This window comes from Mixophyes fleayi, chromosome 4, assembly GCF_038048845.1.
Source record: "Mixophyes fleayi isolate aMixFle1 chromosome 4, aMixFle1.hap1, whole genome shotgun sequence".
Taxonomy (NCBI): domain Eukaryota; kingdom Metazoa; phylum Chordata; class Amphibia; order Anura; family Limnodynastidae; genus Mixophyes; species Mixophyes fleayi.
In genome coordinates, this window is record NC_134405.1 from 205,160,568 (window position 1) to 205,179,652 (window position 19,085).

General features: G+C 41.7%; 1 protein-coding gene across 1 annotated transcript in view; it reads left to right on the plus strand.

Moving 5' to 3' along the window:
* The window catches only part of F12 (coagulation factor XII), a 49,067-nt gene that overhangs the window by 24,157 nt on the left and 5,825 nt on the right, over nucleotides 1-19,085 (plus strand). Inside the window, exons 5-9 of the mRNA XM_075209180.1 lie at nucleotides 11,810-11,917; nucleotides 12,733-12,864; nucleotides 14,818-14,922; nucleotides 15,001-15,175; nucleotides 17,204-17,307. Coding sequence (XP_075065281.1) covers nucleotides 11,810-11,917; nucleotides 12,733-12,864; nucleotides 14,818-14,922; nucleotides 15,001-15,175; nucleotides 17,204-17,307 — 624 coding nt within the window. The remainder of the gene's footprint in view (nucleotides 1-11,809; nucleotides 11,918-12,732; nucleotides 12,865-14,817; nucleotides 14,923-15,000; nucleotides 15,176-17,203; nucleotides 17,308-19,085) is intronic.

The window sequence follows — 19,085 nt, forward strand, 5'->3', positions numbered from 1 at the left end:
ACGTCTTGTCTGATATGTTGTAAAGTTGGGAGTAGAAGGAGTGGAAAGCTGCCGCTATGTCTGATGTAAGTTGGCATTCTTTGCCTTTGTCATTTTTAACCATGGCTATGAATGATTTGGCCCTCTGAGCCGCAAGGCCCTTGCTAACATTGAGCCGGGTTTGTTACCCCATTGGAAGTATCGATTGCGACATTTTTGAAAATCTAGTTTTATTCTATCATATAGGAGTGTATTCAAGGCAGTCCTGGCTTTGGTCAATTCCGCAAGTACTTCGGAGGACAAAGCAGCTTTGAGTCTGGCCTCTAAAGCGATAATTTTTTTGAGAAGCTGGTCTTTCAAAGCTTCTTTCTGTTTTTTCATAAATGAGCCTAGTTGGATCATTTTACCACGAAGGACACACTTATGTGCCTCCCAGATTGATACTGTCGAGACCTCCGGGGTATTATTGAATTCTATGTAGTCGTCAAGGGCTTGTTCGATTTGTGCTTTACAGTAGGAGTCTTGTAAAAGGAGCTCGTTAAGTCTCCATGAACAACCTTTAACCCTTGGTTGAGCTAAGTGTAGGGACAAAGAGATAGGGGCATGATCTGACCAAGTTGCCTGACCTATAGATGTTGAATGAACAAGGGAGAGATGTCTGTGTGAGAGAAATAGGTAGTCAATGCGGGAATAGACTCCGTGTGGGTGGGAGAAAAAAGTGTAGTCTCTAACCGATGGGTGCTGTAGCCTCCACGTGTCGACCAGCTGAGAATCATGTAAAGTACGCCTTACCTTCCCATGCAGAGATCCACGAAACCTGGCTGCACTATTGGATGTGTCAAGATCAGGATGCAGAGACTAGTTGAGATCACCTCCCACCACCAAGATACCCTCTGCCAGCTCAGCCACCTTCTCCAAAACCTTTTCCAAAAACATAGGTTGACTCTGGTTTGGGGAATATAAATTGACAAAGGTATAAATAGTGTCTTGGAGTTTACACTTTATCATAAGGGCTCTCCCTTCTACAAGCCTACTTTTCTGCAAGATCGTAAATGCAAGTCTTTTAGAAAATAGGATGGCCACACCAAGAGTTTTGCCTGCACTGTTGTTGCTAAAGTATGTATTTGAGTAATAGCGGTCCCGGAAGACTGGTGAGGACCCTTGTTTGAAATGTGTTTCCTGCACAAAAATAACATCAGCGCCTACCATACGAAACTCACGTAAGGCGCGAGAACGTTTCTCTGGAACATTTAGGCCTTTGGCGTTAACCGAAACTATTTTAAGGACGTCAGTCATGTGGGAAAGCTAAATTCAAGGAACGCTTTATTGAAGGCTGCCAATCTGGACCTAATGAGAAACAATCCCAGGAACACTGATAGGGAGTTGGGGGTACAAAGAATAGAAAGGGAGAAAAGTTAGGAAAGGAAAAGAAGGCATATAGCAAAGAACTAACAAAACGTAATCCAAGAATATTGAAAAAACCACTCCAGTAAGATGAGGGGAAAAAAATCCACTCCCATCCTCTGGAATAAATTGTAATGCGGTGGGGGTCAACGGGGTAAGGTGACCAAGGTAACTGCTAGTATTCTAAGGGTCAATGAAATAACTAGGGAAGACTAGCTTCCGAACTTTAAAGGGCTGTTTAACTCTTAACTGAATATGGTAAAGTAAACAAGGAGAAATATATATATGGGGGGGATAGGGGTCTACGGCACTGGGATCAACTGTAGACACCCGGGAAGCCTAAAACAGGTGAAGAGTTGATTGCTAGTAACTCGGGTGTGGTTACGATTCAGTTATCGAAAACTACACAATGGGGGAATGAGTGGAGTGAACTAGGATACCATTGAGTGGAAAGGATGTACTGAGTAAAACATATTCTAATTAGATTAAACGCAGCTAATAGGGATCGTCAATCTCAGGGTATTGGCTTAACCCTAGTGAGAGGTTTTCTTTGCTTAGCCTGTAATTCAGAAAAACGAACAACACAACCTGCTAACATGACAAAGCTATTCAACATCCAATATGGAAAGAGAGAAAGATGCTAGTCAGAAGAGCAGGGAAAAATGAGATAATCAGATAACGATGAAATAATAATTCTCAGTATCACCGTCCACTTAAATCAGGTTTCGGGGTCATCCTGCTTAATCTATCTTTGCTTTGCTGATTTCCCTGGATTTCCGGGCTTCTGCCAAGGTTCAGATGTCGCAGGATGAAGTCTCGCATTGTAATCTAGCCACTCCGGGAAATGTATATTTTGAATGTCTAGAGCAGAGCAAAAGGGGGCCAAATCTGATGGAGAGCGCACAGATTCTGTTCGCCCATTGAGTGTGACTTGGAGGCCAAACGGAAAGCTCCATCTGTATTTAATGCTCCGATTGCGAAGCGCATCTGTCAATGGCTTGAACATCCTACGGAGTTGGAGGGTGTTCCAGGAGAGATCTTGGAAGATTTGTATTTTTTGAGGGGGCGTGGCTTGGAAGCCAAAATGGCCGGATGTTTGTTCAGTTAGCTCTGGTATCTATCTTCCTAGGAGTCTATTTACACAATCTTTACAAGGATCCTTGAAGCCTTGGCTCAATGGTTTTGAGCCCTAGACTACTTAAAGACACCACTGAGCCAAATATATTTACTCAAGACCCTAAATTGAGTCCTTGTTTCCAAGGGCCTGCTCTTACCCCAGAGCCCTATTTGACATCACTGAGACGCTCGCAGTACCAACTGCCAGTTTCATACATTACTGGAAGTGTCATCATAAGCAGCGCAGCCTCAGTGGGATCCTGACATATGAGGAGTTTCAGCTTCTTCTCTGGCGGTGATAGTGAAAGTGAAGGTTCCCGCTCCAGCAGAGAGAAGGTATCAGCAAACTGCTCCATTTCAAGTGTGAACAAATTATATCAAAAGTTGATACATTTTAACATCCTCTTGATACATATTAACTGAGTGACTTTGTACACAGTCCGTTCGTGAAATCTCATTATAGTTGACAGAATACCTTGCTGTGTCTTTATATTTAGCGTAAGTATTGGCTTCAGCACAACACAGCAAGCTTGTATAACTTTCAGGAGATCAACCTGAAGAATTTATTAGTCCTGTTTTTACCTAGAACATTGTATCATTTTGCTCCTCATCTATTTGCTACATTTAATTTTCCAGTGCTGCCGACTCGTGCAGCTCTTTCTGTGGCAGTAAAATAGATATTGCATAGCTGATATACACTGGGACACCTTTGTATGCTGATGACATATGACACAGAGCTTTATTTGATATAAATCTGGTCAAAGTTTTATCCCATGCTATTGGTACCAGTTATTGTTCTCGGGAGTGAATAACTCCACCTACTGGTGATAGAGGGAACCATCATTTTATATTAAGGCCCTGTCTGTATCAATGGCTCTACCTGGTGGTGGAAAATATTTAGTAACTGCCTTAATTTCTATAAACAGAACTTTCTCAAAGATACCTGGCTCATGCTGTCATAACTACACTGATTGCCCACTATATAATTGACAAGATGAGTTCCGGTACCGGCCTGGTGGCTACCTAGGCCTCTCTGCGGGGGATGTGACCACAGGTGACTCCACAATCCGCTTCATTCATGTAAAGTAAGGCTGTTATCTCCAGTTTGTCTACGGCACCCCACGTTCTACACATGGGTAAAGACAAGAAGGGTCCAAAACGAAATTCTGAGAAACCTGCTGAGACAGCGCAATGCTCTGATATTAGACAATTCTTGAAAACCTCAGTACCCATAATTGCCTCGACTGTACCTCTAGTGACTTCCTCCCCGAACTCACCGGCTTCAGATTCATCATTTTCTACAGCTGACACAACGTCAGCTGAAATGGCTGCTCAGAACGGCCAGGACCTAGCCGCCATACTTCAACTAATAAAATCACTTCCCACAAAGGAGGAACTCCCGACAAAAAAGGACTTTCAGATATTAGAAAATAGATTACATGAGACAATCCGCAAAGAGGTAGCTCACCTTCAATCTGAATTTGCCCAACTAGCTTCCAAATTGTCTATACTGGAAAGCCACAGAGAGCAATCGGAAATACGTCAGGACAGATTTCAGGAAGTCTTGGAACGACAAGCCCAGGAATTTCAACTCCTCAATACCAGAATAGACGACCTTGATAACAGGGGTCGCAGAAACAATTTGAGGATCCGTGGTATCCCAGAGGTCATATCCCTCCAAGACCTGGTCCCGTTCATCACAAAGATCTTCAATGAGATTCTAGGCCATGACCCACTTGAACACATCCACTTTGATAAAGCACATAGGGCTCTAAAACCAAGGGGTGGCCAGTTGGACCGCCCAAGAGATGTCATATGTCGTCTTCATTTCTACACACAAAAGGAAGCGATCATTCAAAAAGTAAGGGGCCTGGATGGAATCGATTATGATGGTCAATTCCGAACTTTTAGTATGTCGCGAACACGCTCCCAGCTGCCGTGACTTTGGGTGTTTGCTGTATGAGGTTGCACAGGATTCCAGCCCGCATTCTCTTTCTACCTATCACACAGGTTATAGACATACTGAATCGCCCCCAAACAGCGTTCACACCCCCACACACTTCAGGTTTGTCACCACCTATTGATTACGGGCAATAGGACCCCAATATACTGTCCCACACTGGCACACAGGGCTTCTAGCTACCACAGGCTAACAAGCCCCCACCAGTAAACAAAGGGTTAACTCTTCACATCTCCAGACTGTTACACAAATGTAAATGCAAGCACACACTAAGCTTGTTAATCAAATGTATTAACAAATCACACACCGGCATTCAAAGGGTTAAATTGGTTGAGTTATATTCTTCTTAACAGGCTAATGGATTCATTAGAGTATCAAGGACGCCACATATTAAATTATAGATTTAATGTACAAAAGTACAAGGCATTTAGATATAAAGAAAAACAATTAATAAACAACTGATATAACATACACAAGCAAAGCAGTTTAAAATAAAAGGGGTTATCACTTACATGAGTTGCATAATCTGTGCCATGGGAAATTGGCTAGGAACATGGACAGCTTATCAATGTGGATTGATTTTCCCAGAAGACTGTCAATTTGTTGTAACTGGTCTCAGCTTTTTAAAGACACCTTTACACCTTCCCACCTCCTGGGGGTTGTGGTCTGTGATACTTGTTTCAATCACCAAATGCATGTTGTCTGATTTACTACCCAGTTCTACTGTGTGACCTAACTTTTCTGTGGAGCGTCATACAGACCCAATTTTATTATTAATAAATCCCCTATGAATTTGTCCATATTTTGATACCAAACACGCCTAAATGCAGTGCATTCGTAGAGCTTACACTCATTTCTTTAACTTCTCTGTGGGGCAGAATTATTAATTGGCACGGTTAAGACTCCTGCCTGTACAACTACGATTGTTCACCTTCACCTCGCTGGTAGCTACCTTGGAGGGCCGCAACCTGCACGCCTCTTGCAGCGAACCCCACACTTCCTTGCAGGGTCCCTGGTGAAGACCAAGGATGTGTTAGACTCCGTGCTTCCTTGTGTAGCAGCGCTAATACCTGCAAGCGGTTTTCGGCCAGAAACACTCTGTGACAAAAACTTATCTTACAGACAAATCTTGCCAGTTCAACCTTGCTAGTTAATAAGACTTCCCAGTGCAAAATCACTACTTAAAATGGCCGACCTCTTACCATGCTTTGTTGAGAGCACATGCTAACAACATGTTACTCTTTGGTGGCCATTTTTCTAATTGTCTGTTTTATACCACTCAAGATAGCAAGTTCAGTGTACTTCTTACTAACACAAACACAATATAGTCTGAATAACAATGCAACCTTTCTAACTATAGCAGCAGGCCTATTTCTTAACTTATTAAACTATACAACCAGTATTAGCAATATTCTTATTTAATCTCCAGTAATACAATACAATACAATACAATACAATACAATATAATGCAATACTTGTAAGTCCACCACAAATATATCTTTATCTAGTAGTCATTACACATTGTCCTCATTAAACATTTCTCACAAGTTTCCTTAGGGGGAGGCGGGTGAGAGCACATTTTACCAAAGAAAATGACACAATACACTCCATATTAAACTCAACAGCCAGTATTTCGCAATATTAACACCAAACTTCAACATAACACTCTTTATAAATATCACCTTGTTGCCAAATTAAATATCAAAACTGAACTTTTCTCATGTAACACTTAATCCTGTTTCACTGTGTTCCATAAATCACCCACAATTGTACAGTATTGTACGAGTTTTTCTATTCTAGTTATATTGTTCAATTATAATGCTATCTCTAATTAATTAAATTCCTATCTATGCAGCAAAAACTACACAGCCACATATCTTCATTATCGAAACTGCAACATCAGATTGTCTTACTGAATCTATCTTCTGCAAACTTACACAAGCCCTTAACCAACATGGCATTTCTCCTATTGTTTATGTCTTTGCCATTAAAAGACTGTTCATATTAAACACTATGGGACTAGACACTGAACATATTAAACATATTTAACCAGTAAATATTCCCTCATGATCACATATTACCTGTCACGGGCACTAGGAGTCTTTGCCCAGGATATCACCAGATGATATTCTTACCAGAGTAATATAGCTGGTACTATGGTCCTCTGGTAGCAGGGTGACTAACGGAACAGGAGAATCAGCAGATTGTGAGAGAATGCTCAAGGAAAGTCTATGACTAGCAGCAACTGGTAATGACTTGGATGAATTAACACGAGGAACCAGATGGACGAGTAGACGTGAGGAGAGTCAGTGGTCTGCGTACAGCAAGTTGTACCACTGCTATAGTGAGAAGGAATGTCCAGGAGTAGAAAGGAGGTAGTGAAGTCAGTGGTCTGCGTATAGCAAGTTGTACCACTGTCTATAGTGAAGGGATGGATTCCAGGTGCAAGTAGGTAACGGGGAAGTCAGTGGTCTGCGTACAGCAAGTTGTACCACTGCTTATGTGAGAGGATACTTGTAACAGGTGCCAATGGAAACAGGAGTCAGTGGTCTGCGTTCAGCAAGTTGTACGGATGGGCACGAGGAGATGAATGAAACACAGAAGATACATGGGAGGCACGAGGAACTTGATTCCACGATGATAACCACTATACAATAATAACTGACAAGCGCTGCTTGAAGTATACAAAGTCACTATAGAGATCCAGGTAATTGGAAACAAAGTCAATAGTAACAATAGCTTCAATAGATGGAGAACTCCGGAGATGAACACAACACAGTCCAGGCGGATATGCAATATAATAGCAAAGTCAATGGAAAGTATGCATACCGCGGTTCAGGAGAGCAGGTTGTCACGGAGAAGTGCAGAGATACCTGAACGGCTGAACGCCGGCAAGAGGAGAGACCACTGGAGGATGGAAGCGGTAATCAGGTTGGTGCAGCGCACGAAAGGTGACCGGTAATCAAAGGAGCAATACTCTGGAAGCAGTAGTAAATAAAACTGGAGACATGATGAACACGGGAGTGTTGAGGCGGTCTGGTATCCGGCAGTAGTAGCGGAGGTAGTGGAGGGCAGACACGCTGAACACAGGAGAGTTGAGACGGTCTGGTATCCGGCAGTAGTAGCGGAGGTAGTGGAGGGCAGACACGCTGAACACAGGAGAGTTGAGGCGGTCTGGGATCCAGCAGCAGTAGCAGACAGGAATCAGCTGAGTGCAGACACGATGATCACAGGAGAGTTGAGGCGGTCTGGGATCCGGCAGCAGTAGCAGATAGGAATCAGCTGAGTGCAGACACGATGAACACAGGAGAGTTGAAATGGTCTGGAAACACAATAGTAGCAGATAGGAATCAGCTGGAACTGAATACACGAGGAAACACAGGAACACCTTCAGAGGCTCATGGGGAATGAGACTCCAAGATCAGGCAACTAGGTAATGATCACAGGTGGTTTAAATAGGGAGGGTTGCCTGATCATCCAATTAAATAAAAGCAACAGGTACTGAAGGTTTCATAAGGGCTACACATGCGCAGACCCTCAGGATGGCGGACGGCCACGGTTCCTGAATACAGGAGAAAGGGTACTCACAGTCCGGTGAGTGACATTACCACAACCCAGATGGGCCCATATACACCTCTTTTCCTGTATCCAAATAGAGAGAAAGAGATTCTGTGTGTCTGTGTGAGCCGTCTTCTTCAAAGAGGTCTTTATCTTAAGAAACATTAATTACAAAACTGGTAGTGGCTGATGGCCCTGATTGGAAGCCAAGTCTATTCAAATGTTAACGTATTTGGCCTCACAACTCTCTTTAGACAAATGCTAGTATCTTGCCATATAAAGTGGGGGAGGAGAGAAACCAGTTGTCTTTTCAATGACTACTAAGGAAGGAAAATGGAGTATATAATAATAGGTTGTATATAATCTTCTTCAACCAGATGAAGATATCTGAATCGATTATATGATCAAAAATTATAGAAAAATTTAATCTGTGGTGAAGAAATCAGGGGCTGGCTGGACTGGAGGGCAAGAGGCATCTCCGCTAGGCCATTGAATTTCGGATATGACAGACTGCTAGTGACATTATCGAAATCCAAGGTGTGAGCAAATTCTTTCAATTCTCTGCTCATGAATCACATGGCATTGTCAGTCATGAGTTATTGTGTAATGCCATGGACTGCAATGGGTCGCTTGAGTTTGGTGATAACTGTTGTACTGGTAAGTAATCATTTTCAAACCAGCCTGAATATGAATCCATCAGTACTTTGTGGTCGTCTCCATTTGAAAATGTCCAACACAGTGAGTGACTCTGGCATATTAGGGATCATCTCATGCAGGTGTATTTGCTCTTTACTTTGGTGAGATCTAAACATGTTACAGGGTGCACATCATGAAACTTCCCTTTCATTATCACTGATAATGAATAGATAGATGACCAGACCATGGTCTCTCTTGCTTCATGGCTTCCATACCTTGATGAAGTTGTTGGATGTAATTCTTTGGAGAGAGTATGGTATGATGGTCCTTTGACCTTGCAGTTGTTTTATTATCTACTTTTAGTTCACCTCTTATGGCATAGAAGGGTTGTATGTCATGTTGCAATTATTTCTTTTAATATGGCCAGGCATTCATGAAGACACATGGCATATACTATCTGGTGTTTTATGTCTAAGTTCCTTGTTTCTCCTCGATGAGAGCACATGAAAAGTCATGGTGTCATATTTCTCTACTGGTTCAGCCTGCTCAGAGTGAGGCAGATGTAAGGGTACCTGCAAAGTACAGTTCCATACCACATTTGTATATGACATCATGCTGTATTGCTGAAGCTTGTGCATTGTTCTCTGAATGCGTGAGGATGCTGTGTGGAGTGGCTTTTTTAGAATTGTAATGAGTGGTCTGTTTCCACTGTCTGCAGTAGTAAATGTAATCATGCAATAATTCTGTTTCTGTTAGGGTTCCAGAAGCAAAAACTACTGGTTTGTTGTGTTGTAGACCAATTGCACCTAGTCCATGGAAAGAATCATCTGCAGAAAGTACTACCAGCTGGCATACATGGAAGTATTGAAGCACAGGAGGGCTTCTCAGTAGTTCCTATAGATTGGCGAATGTAGTGCTTTGGTGCTCTTGCCAACACCATTATTCATCTTCATCTCGGCCGTCTTCAAGACAACCAGGACGTCACTTTCTGTTTCATCCCGGCCCTCGTCAGGGCAATGGTTGGGATGCTATTCATCTGAACACCGTGTCCCGGCATGAAGGGGCTCTGGGCGCGCATGAAGTATTTTTTAAAATTAATTCACAGCCTCCTCAGGCTGATTGATCTGCTGGAGCCCTGCATTTCCATTGGTCCATCAATGTATTTAAGGAAAGGATGGCTTTGCCTCTGTGCCGGTTATAGCGTTCAGTTCCTGGTTGCTGACCTGCTCTTGTCTTGTTGTGATTATCCCTGGATTGTCTTCTGTGTTTGTCCTTTGGCTTGTTTCCTTGACTTCGGATATTTGCTTGTGACCCTGACCTTTGTTTGTGATTTTGATACCTTTGTTTGCTGCCGGCCCTGATCTTTTGCCTGAACCTGACCTCGCTAACTTCTCTTGCTCTTGGATCCTGGCTTGTTCCTGACCATCATTACCTTCTGTCATCACCTCCTACTTCTGTGCTGCGGAGTTACTCATAAGCTTGCACTACGTGGAGTATAAGACTTGGGGGCATCTGAGTATCTGTGAGCATATCAAGCTCTATGGGAAAGGTGGGTGCTATAGGTGGAGACCTCTGCTATAGTTCTGTAAGCTTATGATAGTTGTTGGTAGCCGTAACAATTACTAGTGGGTATTTCAATATGAGTGGGTATTATGTGGGGCAATAAATATTTTTTCCCCATGTTGCAACACTTAATATTTCCAGATGGGGACACCATTTAAAGTACATACTTGTGGCACTACAAGTGGCAGCATGCACAGTGGTTTCACCTTGCAGTCCATGATATGGAATTGTAGCTTTGCACAAGTGAAGTTGAGAATGGTCGTGTCCATTGTTTTGACTACTTGACCACCGTAGGCCTCAAGGTAGCCTGTGCTTGAGTGGTCTATTCGTGCATGCGGTTCGATTTGATTTAACAAGCGCTTGGACATGACATTGCATTTCACATCCAGTGTCTATTTTTTTAACAGTTCTGTTGTTGTGATTGTAAAGATTGTACCCCTTTTTGAGGGTAAATCTATCGTTTCTTAGTATATTGTTTTTGTCAGGTCTGCTTCAAGTTGATTGATCTTCTTTGTATGTTTGTTTCTTGTTGTGGCCATTGCTGTTCCTGCTGCAGCCTGACTGCCATGACATGCCTTGACCTACAGCACTTTCTGCATGAATTAAAAACCAGGCATTTATGTAATTAAGCTGGGTGATGACCATTAGAGTTTGGGCATTGTATGTGTTGAAATGGTGTGTGATGTACGGAGCATTCTTCTGCCTCTTTCTTTAATTCTCTTATGCTCCTCTCAGATTGCTAATTAAGCATACTTATATTAATGGTGGTTTCTAGTGTGAGTACCTTTTCTCTCAGGAGCTGCACGCAAACAGCATCATTTTCTATGCCATATACAGTCCTGTCTCTTATTTGCTTACTGGTAATCACACCAAAATCACATTTCTTTGCCAGCATTTTAAGTGTGGACACATATGATTGAAGACTTTCTTCATGTTTTTGATTTATGTAAAGACATGTATGTCCTTTATTACTTTTTTTCCTGGAAGACATATTTCTGCAGATATATTTATTAGTATTTTGGGGTCTTCTCTATTTCTCATCTCCTCAAATACAAACATATCAAATTTTCCTACTGCCTCTGCACCAGCTAAATTAAGTAGAGTGTATGCCTGTACCTTTTTTAATTTCTCTGATACTACTGCAATGTAGTAGACACGCCACTCTTACTTGAATTTGAACCAGTTGTTAGCAATATTCCCATCAAACACTAAGGGATTGATGTGTCATAGACCTTGTTCCCACTTCTGACACCATGAAGATGTGTATGAAATAATGCTGCACAACATTTAACTGTGGTTGAATAAACTTTTTGAATTAAATGTATGCACATCGCACTATATATAATGAACTTCCTCTCCAAATCCTCAGACCTCCCAGTGTCTGTACATACCCTATGAACTAGCATTGTGTCAGCAGGCACATCGTTCTACATTGAGACTCTCTTGTTGCAAGATATCAGTGAATCACTGAAATGTAGATAACAGAGTCCTTAGATCACTTTTGCAGGAGATGTTATAAAGGGAAAATAAATGATCCTATCCTTATAAGTTTACAATGTTAGTTCCAATTTTTTTTTTACTTTTTGTCTACAGATCATTGTGAAAAAAATCCATGTGAACCAAGAGGTGTATGTGAAAACAATTTAATGGGTTATAAATGTATATGCAATGATCCATATACAGGCAAGGATTGCAAGAAAGGTAAGTGAAATGCAGAAGGAGAGGCACCAATAACAGAGACAATCTCAGATGTTAAGTTACACAGGTATTTTAAATTATTTGTGTGCATTTATTATTTGCAATTATCTATATAAACAGACACAAGCTTACCCACTTTTTATTAAAAATAATACATGCCTACTTTTACCATAGACCCTCTGGTAGATCCCAGAAGGGGGGTCAAGTAGCAGTCATAGAGAAGATGTAGTGCAGAAAATTGTGTATTTTGGGCCTGCCCCGGTGGCGAAATGCAGCGATCACAATATTGAGCTGTGGGGGGCGAGTCCAAAATGATGTGATTAGTAATTACTGAACTCTGTGATAAAGCAAGTGTGTTATTGTTAACAGATTAATCCAGATGTATGTAGCTGGTGTTTCTGTTTTTGAGTTGTATCTATAACACAGGGTACAGTATAGTAGCAGGACAAGAGCTACAGAGATATGTGATGTGATAAATGAAAGGTATAACAAGAACCCAAGAGTAATTAAGAATATGTGCTGTACATCTGGTCAAACGAGAGTTGAAGACGACTATGCCAAAGAGATAGATCAATTTATTTCAATGCAATTTATACAGCATTTTGTCTTATTATATAAGTCTATTGACTTTTCAGTTTGGCACCAAATTTGCACAAAAAACCTGTATTAATTAGTCTGAATGGGTTTACACTTTCTTTATAAGTCTGCATAGGTTAAATACATGAGAGAATACTACATGATGTGCGATGGAATTATATGGATAATTGACTCAATAGATTACATGACAGTGAAATAGCCTCATATTCTTTATCTTCTAGACAAGTGTTTTGATAAAGTGCAGCAGAAATATTTTGAGCCCAAGGAAAAGTGGCTAAGATACACCCCCCCAATTTTGGAAGAATGCATCTGTGGCGAGAAGGGGAGCACTTGTAAAACAACGACCGGAAAACGTGAGTTGGAAACACAGGCAGCAATCCCCCATAGAGAGAAATTCAGGGTGACTATGTTGCTAATACATAAGCTTTCAATTGTGCCAAAACATTATAGCATTAAAAATGCGTTGAAAGTTCCAAAAACACCTGTGTGAGAAGTTTTTGTTTAATAACTTTTTCATTGTGAAAAATGAATCCCTTGAGTACACATGCATACACAATACTCATGACGGTATGTATCTTTAATTATTCACATTCATTATCATGCAATAATTTAAGGGTTTGATAACTTTGGCCCAATCCCTGTCATAAGTTTCTGGAATTTCCCCCTGCCCTCACTCTCCATGTAGCAATTCAGTGGGAGTCCCTAGTCTCTGGGCCATCTTAACAACATTATGGGCCCCCGGGCAAAGCAGTCCACCCGGGCCCCTACATTCATATATCTATATATAATCACTTTTTTTTAAAATGTACTCGCTCAGTGATCCTTGCAGTACAGCCACTAAAAAAATCAAATCCCCCCTTCACTTATCTTTTTATCGCCTTGTTCTCCGATTGCATCCCCTTCTTCTCTTCTTTTTTTCTTATTCTGTGTCTTCTGCTTCTTTGAATCCTCGCTGTCACTTGCTTCTCCGTTGCTTCTCGCGTCGTGGCTCCTCCATGCTGCGCTCCTCAATGAAAGTGTCATTCAGTTTGAGCGCAGCACAGTGGAGGGGAACAGGGAGAGAGCCGAATAGCCACCTGACCTGACCGCGTGACCGCAAAAGGAATTTTTTTTTGCAATATTATTTATTCTAATTAAGAGCTCTGCCTATGGGGCCCCCTTGCCCGTGGGGCACCCAGGTACCTGCCCATCCTGCCTAGTGGAAAAGATGGCCCTGCCTAGTTTGGGTTCCCTACTGTTTCCTAAAAATAGCCACCAGGCATGCTGTTTGACAGCTTTAAATCACTGGGCAGACAATGTATATCTGCAAGGATGTTAATAAGTAATGTAATACACCTGCATCAGATGCAGACTATTTGCAAAGTAATTTGCAGTATTATGGTCTGTAATAAATATCCATATATTGGCAGAATTAATAATATCCCATCAAGGTCCTACTGCCCCCTTAATTAATTAAATCATTTTTATCTTTTTCCTAAAATACTGCATATGGAAGTCTTATTTATGTCTTATATAAACACTAGAACTGTCTTTATTTCATCTGTCACATTAAATGTTTTAAATATATTGGTTTATGTGCTCCTATAGGTCATACTTGCCAACTCTCCCGGATTGTCCGGGAGACTCCCGCATTTTGCGAGAGTCTCCCGGACGAGTGTGGCAATCTCCCTGATAGGAAGGGGGAAAAATTTAGTTTAAACGCCGCGATTCACCCGGAATCGCGGCGTTTAGCCCCGCCCCCACTGTAAAATGACGCGATTTGCGTCATTCCGTCACGGGGGCGGGGCCAAAATGACGCAATTTCGCAGCCCCGCCCCCTGCACGCCCACGTCCCAGCCGGCATCTCCCGGAACAAGAAAAAAAAATGTTGGCAAGTATGCTATAGGTTGCACTTTCCTGTACAAAATGCACCTAGAGGATGCAAAACTCATTTTTGCGTGTCCAAAAAGGCTATGTGGACAATTGCCAAATCAGGAAAGACTCCCTAAATATGCACTCCCCACCAAATTCCTGTTTTTGCATTTGTTTAGAGAATTAGGCACATTACTGCATTCTGTGACATCTCATTCAGCTGCTCCCATGAAAAGCAACAACATTTGCCTCCCTTCCATAGGAGTCATCCTATTGCACTACCCATGTCTCATAACTATGTAAATGGGTACAAATATACCAAATTAAGTGTGTAGAGTCACAAAAAAAGGAACAACATTTGCACCTCTTCCTTTTTCTGTGCTGATAAACAGCAGAGTCTGATATATTGGTACTTAGAGATTTCGTCATGTATCACCTCTGCTCTGAACTTGCAGACTGCTCTGACAATCCATGTCTCAATGGAGGACACTGCATCCAAAACAAACTAAGCATGGTGTGTGGGTGTACCCAGGGGTACATAGGACTTCACTGTGAAATAAGTAAGTACTGATGTGACATATACATTCCTGTGCATTCTATTTGTGCATATTTATGAAATGCTTATCTTTATTTTGAAGATCAAAGAGAAAATTGCAACTCTGGGAATGGTACCAGATACAGAGGTACAACTAGTATTACCATGACAGGAGCTGCATGCTTAAACTGGGAATATGATCTTATACAGCATGAGGTTTCCTTGTACAGTGGCCAGCATGCCAAGAGACATGGCATAGGACCTCATTCATATTGCAGGTAATACAACGTCTCTACAGTCCAATAATTATGGAAAATATTCCATGCAACAGGGAGAGCTAAGGCATTAGTACTGTAATGTAAGGACTAATGTGCTCAGTACTCTACACTGAGAAAATTCAGGGTTAAAAAGATGCATACAGTGATAAAAGATAATAGGAGGTCATTGCAGAATTTTATTATGTTGCTGTGGAGGATAAGGTGTACCAATTCACCTTTTCTTAAATGTTATAAAAGCTCTGTTTAGACAGAAATAATTTATAAGCTGCATCATGGATCCATATTTCTTCCATGTTTCACCCTCTTTACCTACTAAAGGGATCATTAAGGGTCGGACGCATTTGATTTCCGAAAGTATGCAGAAGAAGACATACTTATAAAAAAAGTCTACTTATGTGTGTATGTTGAGTCGGATGTATGTGTACAGTTCAAAACAGTAATACCTAATGCATAATGATATCATAGACATGTCACATGACAGTGTTAGTTGTACATGCTGAACTTACACTACCCTATTTGTACATAATATAATAATGTAATGAAGTGTGTAATGTAAGAGAATAGTGTCTGGCAGTGGCGCACGCAGGGGGGGTTTCTGAGTCTCTAGAAACCCCCCCTGCGCTAACAAAGTGGCCACTGTCCTATACAGCAGCCGCGGCGCTGTCAAAGAAGCGTCCGCGGCGGTGCTGTATTGTATACAGCACCACCGCAGACGCTTCTTAGACAACGCCGTGGCTGCTCTTTAGGACAGCGCTGGTGAAACGGAGCTCTCTCTCGTGTTTTTTTTTTGGGTCGACAATCCTCCGTGCGCCCCTGGACAGTTATTAAGAAATGTGAAAGTGACATTTTCAATTTAGAATTAACTAAACACAAACACATCCACGTTTACCACATAAAAATTCCAATGGGAATCTTCTATCGTGAAGTAGTCTAAATGAACATGTCAAATAACTCAAATAGATGGTAACCACTTGATATAATGTAGCCAGAAGTCTAATTAATTAAGAACATTTAATTTGGATTTCAGCTGGAGAGGACAATATGCAAACATCCAATCAGAAGCAGCTAGCTGGAGCTGCTGATGGTCATCTTTATCATTACTAATCAAGCCTACCGTTACCTGCAAGAGATACTCCTCCTAGGGTCATATATGGGGATGCACCCATGTCTAATTACATTGCAGTTACATGAACACACCTCCTATACAGTGCCTATACAGTGCCGGATTAAGGGAATGGAGGCCCCTGGGCTAAGGGGGCCTCCATTCCCCCGTGAGGGCCCCCCCCCCGTGATCCGAGCTGCCCGCCCCCCCACCCCCTCCCCCCCGGCACTTAGCTCCTTTCTTCGGTGCGCTGTACGCTCTCTACTGAGGAGATCTCGTGAGAGTGGGACTACAGCTCGCCGGGGAAGGACCGCGCAGTAAAAGTGAGCACTTTCAAGGGCCCCGTGGATGCCATAGGCCCCTGGGCTGTAGCTCAGTTAGCCCTAGGGTTAATCCGGCCCTGCTCATGTATGCAGCTTACGCTTGCCTGCTCCCATTCTGTCTCTCTGGGTATAAGGAGGGCAAGACAACGATACACAAAAATCTAGTTACAGACATAAGCAAACATATTGTTGATGTGATGCATGGCCAACTCTAAATGAGCCCATAAGTTACTGACTTGAAAGAGTTAATAAATACCTCTGATAGCAACAATAGACACTGTTACAGTACAGTTGTTTTTCCGTATTTGCCTCTGCATGTGTCATATTATATAACAGAATTGAAAATGTATTCTATTATAAAGAAATTTTCTTTAATGCATTTATCTCATATTTCTGCTTATGCCGATTAGATAAAGACAACACTGTTTACATGACAGAGGGCTTCCTTTAAAGTTTCTAGTTTGTTAATAAATACAAATAATAACTCCTTCTGGTATAGTCAGTATTTGTTCTACACATTAGGTTGCTTAGTATTACTGTATTACTATGATCATTACCATTGTATCTGCATCATGAAACCTCAGCATGTACTGTCTGTTGTAGGAGCCCAGATGGAGACCCACAGCCCTGGTGTTTCATACTGAAGGAAGAAAGTGTGAGCTGGGAACATTGTCAGATCCCTCCGTGCCAACAGCCCACTACACAAGGTGCAAGGTTACCTGTCATCATGTAGAGCAGTGTTTCCCCAACCCAGTCCTCAGGGACCCCTAACAGTGCAGGTTTTCCAGGTGACAAGTAAAATAATGGGCAGGACGATGGCTTAGTGGTTAGCACTTCTGCCTCACTGCACTTGGGTCATGAGTTCGATTCCCGATCGTGGCCTTATTTGTGTGGAGTTTGTATGTTCTTCCCATGTCTGCGTGGGTTTCCTCCGGGTGCACACTCCAAAAACATACTAATAGGTTAATTGGCTGCTATCAAATTGACCTTAGTATCTATTGGTCTGTGTGTGTGTGTGTGTGTTAGGGAATTTAGACTGTAAGCTCCAATGGGGCAGGGACTGATGTGAGTGCGTTCTCTGTACAGTGCTGCGTAATTAGTGGCGCTTTATAAATAAATTATGATAATTATATCACATGTCTATATTTTAAAATGTGTCACTCAGTAATGAATACATCTGTGCTCCAGCAAAGAGCTATGGAAAACATGTACTATTAAGGGTACCCAAGGACTGGATTTGGGAAACACTGATGTAGAGCAAGAAACATTAGTTGAAATGGATGATTGTAGAGTTTGTTTATTGAAGTCACAATTTCCTGTTGTGCACTAGTTGGTTGTACACACTATAACTCTTAGGAGAAGAATACATAAAGGACAAATATGTTTACAGTAATGTCCAACAGGATATTTGTGCAAATACTGCATTAAAAAATCCCTTTCACAAATTCATTAATGTAGGGCGTCCTATGGGGAAAGCAGAGTGTTTTCATTTTGCCTATTGTAAAGGGGAAGCCTGACCAAGGAGAAGATATTTTCTCTTACCTCATTGACATTTGAAACTACATGTTTAGTTTGGGATGAAATTTTTTAAAGAGCATCTAACTCATGGTCCCAACACTGTGAGGGAGCAATGATAATGACTGTCCCAGTGCAGAGGCAGCCACTTTGTGACTGATCCGATATTCCTACGTATGTAGACCGTCAGTTTACTAGGTCTAATGACGTAACTTCCCAATCACGAGGTTTCATTTCAAAGTGAATTGGCATGTACAGTCAGGTCCATAAATATTGGGACATCGACACAATTCTCATATTTTGGGCTCTATACACCACCACAATGGATTTGAAATGAAACTAACAAGATGTGCTTTAACTGCAGACTTTCAGCTTTAATTTGAGGGAATTTACATCCAAATCAGGTGAACGGTGTAGGAATTGCAACGGTTTCTATATGTGCCTCCCACTTTTTAAGAGACCAAAAGTAATGGGACAATCGACTCAAAAGCTATTTTATGGACATGTGTGGGCTATTCCCTCGTTATTTCATCATCAATTAAGCAGGTAAAAGGTCTGGAGCTGATTCCAGGTGTGACATTTGCATTTGGAATCTGTTGCTGTCAACTCTCAATATGAGATCCAAAGAGCTATCACTATCAGTGAAGCAAGACATCATTAGGCTGAAATATCAAAACAAACCCATCAGAGAGATAGCAAAAACATTAGGTGTGGCCAAATCAACTGTTTGGAACATTCTTAAAAATAAAGAACGAACCGGAGAGCTCAGTAACACCAAAAGACCTGGAAGACCACGGAAAACAACTGTGGTGGATGACAGAAGAATTTATTCCCTGGTAAAGAAAAACCCCTTCACAACAGTTGGCCAAATCAAGAACGCTCTCCAGGAGGTAGGTGTATATGTGTCAAAGTCAACAATCAAGAGAAGACTTCACAAGAGTGAATATAGAGGGTTCACAACAAGATGTAA